The 10,356-nt window shown below is 51.3% G+C and overlaps 4 protein-coding genes across 4 annotated transcripts; 2 read left to right on the plus strand and 2 right to left on the minus strand.

Moving 5' to 3' along the window:
• Positions 1-146: 146 nt before the first annotated feature.
• On the plus strand, positions 147-1,352 carry SAPIO_CDS4748 (uncharacterized protein; the record flags this gene model as incomplete). Its single annotated transcript, XM_016787224.1, has 5 exons — positions 147-320; positions 391-757; positions 830-947; positions 1,015-1,076; positions 1,168-1,352. 5 exons carry the CDS (start codon positions 147-149, stop codon positions 1,350-1,352), a joined length of 906 nt encoding a protein of 301 aa, XP_016643103.1.
• Positions 1,353-1,892: 540 nt separating this feature from the next.
• Positions 1,893-3,037, minus strand: SAPIO_CDS4749 (uncharacterized protein; the record flags this gene model as incomplete). The annotated part of the gene is made up of 2 exons (XM_016787225.1): positions 1,893-2,102; positions 2,513-3,037. 2 exons carry the CDS (start codon positions 3,035-3,037, stop codon positions 1,893-1,895), a joined length of 735 nt encoding a protein of 244 aa, XP_016643104.1.
• Positions 3,038-6,487: 3,450 nt separating this feature from the next.
• Positions 6,488-7,948, plus strand: SAPIO_CDS4750 (uncharacterized protein; the record flags this gene model as incomplete). Its single annotated transcript, XM_016787226.1, has 3 exons — positions 6,488-6,587; positions 6,652-7,662; positions 7,761-7,948. 3 exons carry the CDS (start codon positions 6,488-6,490, stop codon positions 7,946-7,948), a joined length of 1,299 nt encoding a protein of 432 aa, XP_016643105.1.
• A 374-nt stretch (positions 7,949-8,322) lies between these two features.
• Positions 8,323-9,244, minus strand: SAPIO_CDS4751 (uncharacterized protein; the record flags this gene model as incomplete). Its single annotated transcript, XM_016787227.1, has 2 exons — positions 8,323-8,854; positions 8,925-9,244. 2 exons carry the CDS (start codon positions 9,242-9,244, stop codon positions 8,323-8,325), a joined length of 852 nt encoding a protein of 283 aa, XP_016643106.1.
• Positions 9,245-10,356: the final 1,112 nt, after the last annotated feature.

Consider the following 10,356-nt stretch of genomic DNA (forward strand, 5'->3'; position numbering starts at 1 on the left):
CCATCGGCACCAGGGATTCCGTTCCTGTTATTCTGGGTTTGTTTCTCCACTCTTTTCTCTGTTCTCCAGTTTTTCTGTTCTCCAGTTTTTCTGTTCGATTTCTTTTTTTGGCGAGAATCGAATGACAATCACAACACGCGATAGCCATGGACCAAGAGCAGAGTTCAGAGATGGACGTTCCCAATCTGGGGCCGCTGCTGAATCGCACAATATGGCTGCTTGCAAGCATCGCGGCCCTCTTTCTTGGGTTGAGGATCTATTCCAAAGTGTCGCGGGGAAGATCGCTCTGGTGGGATGACCACTTTCTCGTCGCAAGCTTCGTGAGTTTCTACACACCTGGGTAGCTACTTTTTCGAGTGAGACACTGAGACTAGACTGTGATTTTCCTAGGCTGCACTGATAGTGTCGACTTCTCTGCAGTCGGTCTGCGTCGCCCTCGACCTCGGCAAGCCCAACTATGCCGTTAACCTCGCCACGCTCAACAAAATGAACATGTATTCATACATGGCGGGATTCTTCTCTCTCCTTGCCCTCATCTGGAGCAAGCTCTCTTTCGCTCTCACGCTCCTTTGCATCTCGAGTGGTTGGACAAAAAGATTTGTGTGGTTCATCATCATCACGACAAATCTCGTTCTGGGCGCCAACGCGACGGCGCAGTGGGTCCAGTGCTGGCCGGTAGAGAGGCTTTGGGATAGTACGGTGAAAGGGTCTTGCTGGCCGAGGGAGACGGTCGAACAGGTCGGCACGATAGGAACTGGTAAGCCCTGCAAGGAGTTGAGGCAAATGGGAATTTTAAACGCAGGGACGCTGGCGGCTCATTCAATAATAGTTTATTCCGGCGTCGTGGACATCGTGCTGGCGATGCTGCCTTGGAAGATAATATGGAACGTGTCCATCAATAAGAAGGAGAAACTCGGCGCTCTGTTCGCAATGAGCATGGGAGTATTGTGAGTGTTTGGCAGGGGCGGTCAGGTCGGATTGAGCTGGGCGCTAACTTGCATTTCACGCTGCTAGCGCCGGTATTACCTCGTTCCTTAAGTTGACTAGTATCTATGCCATCTCGGACCCAAATATCGGTAAGTATTAACATGGCCGAGGTTTCAATATCAAAGCTCTGCCAATGCCTACAAGCGTCGAACGTGTACCTATTCATATTTGGCGCCGCAGAAGGCGCTATTACTATCATTGCTGCCTCGATCCCTATGCTGAGGCCCCTCTTCCAGAGTAAATCTGCGCAGCCACCTCTGCGAGGTTTCGCACACAACAATTACCGTCACACGAAATTTGACTATGATGACGACAGTAAGAAGAAGGGGGCTGATGTGGAAGTTGTCATTTCCATCTCACGGTGATTTTCCCTATTAAGCAGGCGCTTCATGCTTGGGAAAAGGGAAAAGTGGCGAAGCGAGGCGAGGCGAGGGATGGGTTGTCTTGATAAGGGGGCCAATTTTGTAAGTTTTATACATTGTGCGTTTTTCCTCCTTTGAGCGGCAGTTTATACGGGTCGGTTTGCATCTGGAGTTATTTCATTTTGTCATGAGAGCTGTCTTGGTTTGCATTCGGGACTGGGTTGGTTTTCGGGGAATTCGGGAGGTTCGGAGTGCAGGCCGGGGTCATTTTCTACTGGATTCATTCGTCGTAGAGACTAGATGTTATCAAATTTTATTATTTTAGACTCGGGATTCGCAATTACGCTCATTAGACCCAACTAAGAACACGAAGGCAATACGGAGAAAAGATCCGAAAACAGATCTCTACGCCGCCACCCAGCCGACCTCTCGCCTTCAAGCAAACTAGCCGGGGACTCAAGGTCCCAATGTTCCCCGACTCGAGAGGCTTGTATGCGATCCTCCAAAGCTCTGTGGTTCAATGCTAACCAGACAATGCTGAAGCTACGGACTGGAAAGGAGCTTCTCCCTGATTCTCGCCAATGCAAGGAGGTCGCCTTCGCGCGATTGGCGGTTCTCGTACTCGACCCAGGGCGAGGTGAAGCCTCCTCCAAAATCAATAACCCAGGCATTATCGTCTTCATCGATGAGAACATTTTCCGGCTTCGCATCCCCCCAAATGATGTCGTTCTTGTGTAGCTCAGCGACAGTGTGCTCGATTTGAGCAACCCACTACTCTTTCAGGGCGGATGGGACCTCTCCTGCCTCACCATCCACAACTTGGCCTAACGACGTGAATTTTACAGGGATCTTCTCCAAGGCGAAGCCTATTATATCTTCCCGATAGGTAATGAGACTTAGAGTAAAGGAATTAGCGAAACCATCCGGTAGATGATAGAAAAGAAATACCGTGGAAAAAAAAGCACCTTTGAGCACCGAGGTTCGTGCTTAAGCGTCTAGATTGGCGTTTTGAATTTTGATAAGCACAGGCAGCTCTGAAATGACCGGTCCCCGCCAGCCTTGAGACGAATTTGCACACGCACTCTTCCCCTCGTAAGGAACCCCCGTGGGCGAACACGCCGCCTTTGTAACGGGAAGTGATAAGGATCTCGGATGCGTCGAACTTTGGAATCCTCAAGCTCCGGACCAATGTCTTCCATCTCCTCACGAGTCATGGGTTTGCCCTTCGTGGGTATGTCGGCACCATAGTGGTCGTCGGCTAATGTGAGGCGGCCGTTGAGAGCTACCAGCTGTAGCTTGACGCATTCGGGGATGCTTGGGTATAGGAGTTCCTCCAATGTGCCGTATAGCGAATGGTCGGCCTCTGTCGGAGGGACTTCTACCACTGGGAGCGAGGGAGCAAGCTCCCTCAACAGCGGCAGCACGATCTCGCCAATTTCCTCGGCGGCTTGCCGCAGATACTCATCCTGTCGAATGTTATCTTCCTCGTTGGTTCCGTCATGGGCAGACACATCGTCTATTTTTTCGAGGTAGTCCGTCACGATATCGTTCTGCTCGTCGTATCCGGGGCGTGGGGGGTCGTCACACAAAAGGATGCAGAACTCTCTTCCTTTGTACACATACGACGCTGTACAGTAAAAATCGTCGTATTGTGCGACGTGAAGAACCTTCAATTCATCGGAAGGCATGACAATGGGATGATGGTAAATCGGAACCGAGTGCTCGTCCCTGACTTGTTGACGTATTGGGGTTAGCAGTAACCAAAGACTAAGTCAATCGCACGATGTGCAAGTTGGGATGATGGACATAAATAAAGCTCGGGGGAAGTTCGACGAGCAAGATCTGAGGCGGGGACAGCGGGCGCGGTTGTTGCCTAATCTTGAGCTTTGAGCGTTGAGCTTTGAGAATGGGGCTGCGACAGCAGGCGTCAAAAGCGGTTGCTTGGATTAGTCAGTTGCTGCAAGACAGCATGCAGGCTTAACGTCGAGGCCACCGTTTCGACTACCAACGGAATATCTATGCCTTGTCGTTCGATGGAGCTTGGAAATCCATTTGGGATGGACGGACAAACAGCCCAAACAATGTGCACCTCGCCTGACTGAATCACAATTTCAGGGTCTCGACCAAGGCTGTGTGCTACGCAGCCACGACCCCTCGGCCTTTAGCGCGGCCTTTGCTCGTGTAACCTGTCGCGTCTTGGTCAAGCTTCACTTGGACTTGGCCCACTATCCTGGTCATCAGGCATCAGTGAGAGGGTCTGAGTCGTTGAGAGCTACCAACACTCCTAGGCTGTCCGAAATAATGATGATCGTGATGTCAACACTGCACTCTAGTTTTGTTTTTTTACAGTTGAGGTCAAGCACAGCCGTCCTTAGGCTTTCTGCTCTTCGGGCGCCTGACGTTCACACGAGCAACCTCATGGGCCATGATCTCACCTGTTGGATACTCGAGTCCTACGCCTTATCACTTATCATGCCCAGAATCTAAGATTACGATTGAGGCCCTTTAGAAGACCTGCTCTGTATTGCGACTGTCTGGATATGAACTGGATTTACACAAAGTGATCACAGGAGCAATAATACACCTTTTTTTCGACTCTCTCGTGGTACGCCCATGTACCTGTCGCGATGGTTGCTTCGCTATAAGCCGTGCCGCGAGGCAAATGGGCAAGGCAATCTCAGATATGGTATTACGCCACGAGATGCGTGGGAATGATGAGGCCAAGCCTTTTCCATCTGCCCATCAGCTTAGGAGAACCACTCGGTCGATTTCGTGCTTGAACTATGTAATGAAATCTGTGGTATATTAGCTGGAGAATCCCGCTGGCATCTTAGAGTCTTTCTCCTATCTAGCCCAACCCCCTCGAAGACATTCAATCCTCCCGTCTTTCTTACCAAGTTTACCCCAATACTTCACATCCCTCCTACACTTCTTGCCCCATTGTCTCTAAGACACCAAATTCGCTGCAACATCTTACCCGACTGCCTCGGCGGCACCAAATCCCAGTGAGCCAAAAGAGAGAAATTACCAATATCAATTCAACACAGGACCAAAACAGGCAGTGAAGCCATCTGTCCACCTCGAAACCATTCAAGGTACGTATTAAGCCCCCCCCCCCCCGGATATTGGGTCGAATATCAACCTTTCTATGTGAAGTTGGTGAGACTCACACACCGCACGTCAAGTTTTCATGAGCTGATAGTGGGCATGTTGTCAAGATGTGCTACCTCGTTAAGGTGACCACCGCGTACGCCTGCGGACACAGAGCCACCGAAATAGTCCCTGGCGAGTCAGACTATTGTCCCCGCAACCTACGTCCATTCTGCCGAAAGTACACTTAATATCGTAGTGCTGTCTGGTCCAATGACATTTGCCGCCGACGCCGCCGTCGACTTAGACGAGGCCATTAACTTACCAGCCGCTCGTGTTGGAATGGTATCTTAGTCTCTTTGCTGGAGCCGCACGGCACAACTATGCGACACTGCTTCGGTCACTGTGTATATCAAACAGGATATTTTGCCTGTGAGATCTACAAGAGTTGGTTCTAGGAATGGGAAGATGGGTTGGCTTCTTTGGTTATGGAGGTATTTTGGGACATTTTTTTTGGCTGGATTAGGTATAGGTTTTGATTTGTGCAGACTCTCATTTACACAGACTTTCATTTGTATAGACTCCATTTTCACAAACTCTCATCAAATATGTACTGTTTCTCCTTTGTCTCCGATGTTTTAGATAGTTTTAGATAGACCTAGTTCGTCAATCAATGACATGAAAACCCAACACTTAATAAGAGTACAAATTCGTGAACGTGTAGAACAGTGAACAGTGAGCAAGTTCCACCTCAGAATTTTTTCGTAATACGGATCAACTTCTCAGCTCAGATACGTGGGTTCGCTCTCTGCAGATTAAAACTGAGTTCCTCGAGTCACCTTTTTGTATTTGCCAAGTTGGAACCTGCAGTCCTGGGGGAATCGTGGGTCCTGAGCAGGCAGGTATGGTACGCCCGTCGACGAGCGGGGAACGACCGAGTGTTGGAACCCAATAGCTGGTGGAGTTGAAAGGAGGATGGTATTACATTTCTGGCAACTTCAGCGGCATTTTCGTTCTTTCTACGCCCGCAGCATCGAGTTGCACGTGTCACATAAAAATCGGCGGTCTTATCAGGAACTGGAGCCCACTCTATTCAAAGCGGCTCCCAAGAGCTTGGTTCGAAACATTGAATTATGAAGATTGGAAATTGAATTCGAGTTGTTCTGATTCTTGTTCGCTTCTCCCACTTCTTTTTGCACTCACTGGCATCCACTCGTATGTGCCTGTGAATTATCACTTACACAGGTTCTTCGGAGATGAAACGGAGCTAAAGTAGTCTCCGAGTTGCGATCCCAAACACGCTTTAGTCTGGGGATTACAAACCAAGGAAAAGGGCGTTATTGACAGCGATAGGCTATACGGCTGTACGCTATTCTCCATTTTTGCTGCAACACCCTCGGCATTCGAGAATCCTGACTCATCTCTGAGAAAGAGGATGTGCGGCCGAGGCGGCCCGGCGTATGTACGGCCTCCTCTCACCATATTAAATCCCTCCTTGGCCACAAGACAGTATCATTATACTATAGGAAGTACAGCCAACCGTGTCGTACCACCACTCGGCGAAGGCAGTATCAACGTTGGTGATGGCGGCGACAATTTCTCGGAGCCGGGCTGAAAGAGCTCGGAGAGCAGCGTGCGACGCGTTCCCGGCCCTGAAGTTGGTGAGTTACGCTGTCCTGCCAAACTTGAGAATGTAAGATCCACTCCTCGAAACACGGCTGACGCTCAACAATCATACAGGCACTTGTCTCTTCCAAAATAAAACTGCTTAATTCTCTGATTTTAATTCCCTTCGGCGTTTTCTGCATCCTTGCGTACTGCTTCGGGATCGAGGCGCTATTAAAGCTCGCTGGCTTTTCATTTCCACCTTCGGTCGCCGGCTTGATTATTCTGTTCATCGCTTTACTTCTGTCGGAGGCAGTTTTAGGAAATGCTCGCACGAAAAGGCTTGTGTCCATTGTCGATATCCCAGTAAGTTATCGATTAACAATGCTTATGTTTCTCTTCTGCCCTCGGACGCTCAGTTCTTATTGCAGGGAGGCTGGGCCATGAGGTGGATCAACCTCTTTTTCGCTCCTTCTTTCATCACGCTCCCTCTCAGCACGCCAATCAGCGGCGTGGAGGTCGCCAAGATCATTGCGGTATTCGGTACGTTTTATCCAACAGGAGACTCAACCTCGAGGCTGGCTGATGCTGACTGGGTAGTACGAAGTGCTGGGCTGGGTCATTACGGTCATTTTTACAGCCTTCTTTACCCGAGGACTTCAAGCGCTCTTCGGCTCTCGAAAAAAGAGCCATCAGCAATCGCCGGAAGAAGACGATACCAGTACGGAGCTAGTCGGGGTCGTGCCAGCCAGTGTCAGTGAAGCGACCCTCGATCCCCCAATTGTGCCCACTCGCCCTGCCACCGTTTTTGGAGGCTCAACGGCGCCAATTCCCCGACAAAGGGACCTCGGACAAGAGTCTCAACTCACCCAAGATTCTATTCCGGATCCGGATCCAAGGGATCCCGCCAGCGCGCAGACCGGCTACATGGAGCCAGAGGTTGTGCCTGCGTTGTCGCCTCGTGTGGCATCATGGGCGGCTCATATCTCTGGCCACCTGAATACTCTCATATATGCCCCAATCTTGCTAGCCGGAATTCCCGTGTACTACGCGACGGGGTATGCTATGCCGCTGCACCTGAGCTGCTGCGTTCTGACCTACTTCGCCTCGTTGTACATCCCCGCAAGGCATCGGACATATCTGCATCCACTCCTAGTCTCGTCGACAGCGTCCGTCTTATTGATCTGGGCCTTCGCAGCTATCCGGGGTGATAGCCTGCACACCGCATTACGGCAATTCAAGACCGGAGTCAACTTTTATTCCCTTCTCTCTCAACCTGATAAACGGAGAGCTCCCGGGGCTGGCGACATCTTTGGCGCTGCGCTCGACGTCGGGATTGTCGCTCTTGCTCTACCCATGCACCGATATCGCCGAGAGTTGCGAGAACACTTCTTCGTCATTCTGCTGCCAACCCTCGCTTTATCGGTAGCTTCGATTTTCGCTTACCCAGTTGCCTCATTTGCCATTGGGATTGGCGCACAGCGCTCTCTCGCCTTGGCATCCCGCAGCTTGACGCTCGCCCTTGCTCTACCCGCGACGCAGAATCTAGGCGGGGATATCAACACTGTGGCCGCCGTTGCGGTCATGAGCGGCATTCTGGGCGCCCTTTTCGGCCGGCGTATGTTGACTTGGATGAGGGTTCCCAAAGGCAGGTTTCTGCATCCCCGTCAAATATGAAGAGGCGAACCCTCGACTAACATGTTGATGCTTTGGTAGAGGACTTCATCACTCGCGGAATTACCTTAGGTGCCAACTCGGGCGCCATCATCACTGCGCTCCTTCTCCAGTCCGATCCTCGAGCCGCTGCCATGTCCAGTTTGGCTATGGGCTTGTTCGGAACTATAACTGTGTCGCTGACTTCTATTCCGCCGCTTGCCAACACAATCAGGTCTCTCGTCCTTTAGTGCTGTGCTAAAGATTTTGGAAAGTTTCACCTAGCCTCCGATATAGCAATTCTGAGAAAGAGACCGGTATCTGTTCAGGGTCGAAGGCACGGGATGCCTTGATATTGACATGAACTTATGTGCTCAAGCTTGATCTGTGATCTATTATATGAAAAGACAACTAGTATATTTTTTATAATATTTTATAATTTAAGTAAAAAGTTAGGATTTTAAAATTAATCTTAGCTATATAGAGAGAATAAGGTTTCTAGATACCTTAGACATCTCCTAAAATTTGTAGCCGACCTAACTATATGTTAAAACTTTGGTCATAGAAAACCGTAAGAATGAAATATATATATATATATAGCTTATTTTCTTTTAAGCATCGACACCTACTGCGTCCAGGCCGATCCCATCCCCGGGCCGCTCAGGTAGACATTGAGTTGCTGGCCCTGGAGCTTGCCGTTGTAGTACTGCAGCACTTGGAGAGTTTCACCGGTGGCTGCGATGGGAGCCAGCAGCGACATACCACCCTCGGCCTTCTTCTTCGCGAGCCACTCGTCCTGCGCTTCCTGCGCCGCTTTCATGTCGTTCGGGATGAAGGCGGAGATCTTCCCGTAGGGGTAGACCATGCCCGGGATCAGAGCGCCGGAAACGACGATACCGGTCTCCTCGTCGATGACCAGGTTCGCTCGTGCCTTCGTATCAGCGGGGCGATCCTGCGGCCAGTTGCACCCGAGCGGGGTAGTCGAACCGTTTCCGTCCGGACCGGGATCGATGACGCTCCAGCCCTGTTCGGTGAATTGGCAGTCGGAGGCGAGGCCGACCGAGAAGTTGCTGCTCGGGTCGAAGGCCGCCTCGCCCAGGCCCTCCAACTGTACCCGGATCGCCTTCTGCCGATCGGCCGGCGGCGACATCCACCAGCTTGTAGTTCTTCGCAAGTTCCTCGGGCGATAAGGAGAAGCCGTGGTCGCCGCGGGAGCGGTTGACGTACAGCTCTAGCTCGGTGATCTGCTTGTCTACCACCTTAATTCGAGCCCAGAGGACCGATTGCTTCTTTCCGCTGCCTTCGTTGATGTCCAGGGCGAAGTACGCCGAGCCGGTCGTGGTGTCGATTGCCAGCAGGCTGGGCTTGCCTGCCTTAGTGACGGTGCGCCACAGTGTCATCATGCCGAGCGCTGCCGGGTGCGAGTTTTCGGTCGCCTGGTAGACCGGTGCCAGCGGCAGAGTGTCCGGGTCGTGCGCCACCATGGATTTCAGGATCTTGCTGACGATTATCGTCATGCAGTCCCGGGAGCAGTCGCTCTCCGACATGTCGACACGCTTCTGCCGACCGACGGGGCGGCAGGCATTGCGGAACCCGCCACCACGAGGACCAGGGCTGCCGCTGCGGCCACAATCAACTGCTTCATTGTCGCTGTGAACGATGTTGTCTCTCAAAATAAAGCAGCCGAGGCTCAAAAAAGTTCTTTCGAAGTCGACCTGGGAAATCGACAGAAGTGAAGTACCAAGTAGAAGTTTTAAAGGGAAAACAGATCGAGATCCAGGAATAACACAGCTTATATATTAATCAGAGCCAGCCTCGCGCAAACGAGTACATGGTTGACCTGACCGGCGTGGTTGGGCCGGCTCAAGCGCTTGCTCTTGACCCATTGGTGGTTGCCGACCCAGCTTTCCGAACAGATGCAGGGTTCGAATGCGGGGAAGCTGGAGAACAAGCTTTTTCGCGACCGTAGATCTAAACCTGGTTCAGCTTCCCCAGATTTCCAAAAGGTTAATCTCCTCCCCACGCCGAAATCCTGGAGCTAGTAGGTCCTAATTTACTACTCAACCCCCGCATTGCATCTCCTGTGGCCGCGTAACCGGGAACGACCCGGGCTCCAAGTTTCAGTTCCCTGGCCCACTTCAGACAGGGTCTAGATCCCTAGTCCCCAGTCGAGATAGCCTAAGGAAAACCGGGAAATGTGGAGCGCCGAGTGTGGACCACATCACGATGCGGCCCCGGCCTCCTACCGAAGTCGGGTCCTGTACAAGGACCAACTACAACTACATGGTTAATAGGATTAATTACTAGATCCTGACTTAGTAGTACTCTATTCTACACTACTTCTCATCGCACTTTCTACATAGCTAATTCGGATGATTTCCGGGATAGAGCATCTGATATGACGTTCTCCCGGCCTAAGAAGTGTCACCACCCCGCGTGACCAAGTAAATGACCGGGCGGCCAGTCCCGGCAGAACTGGAATAATTAAACTATAGGTAATCGCAGCACCTAGACTACTACTGGCAGCTGTAATTAAGGCAACCTTGGGTGATGACATTGCGGTCGGAGAGGCGAGGGACGTTGTTGGAGGTGTAAGGGAATATAGAGGTAGGACGCCCTAACGAGTTGCAACGTTCGAAAAGGCTGGCGGACAAATAGC

The sequence above is a fragment of the Scedosporium apiospermum genome (genome assembly GCF_000732125.1).
Source record: "Scedosporium apiospermum strain IHEM 14462 chromosome Unknown SEQ_SAPIO_0094, whole genome shotgun sequence".
Taxonomy (NCBI): Eukaryota; Fungi; Ascomycota; class Sordariomycetes; order Microascales; family Microascaceae; genus Scedosporium; species Scedosporium apiospermum.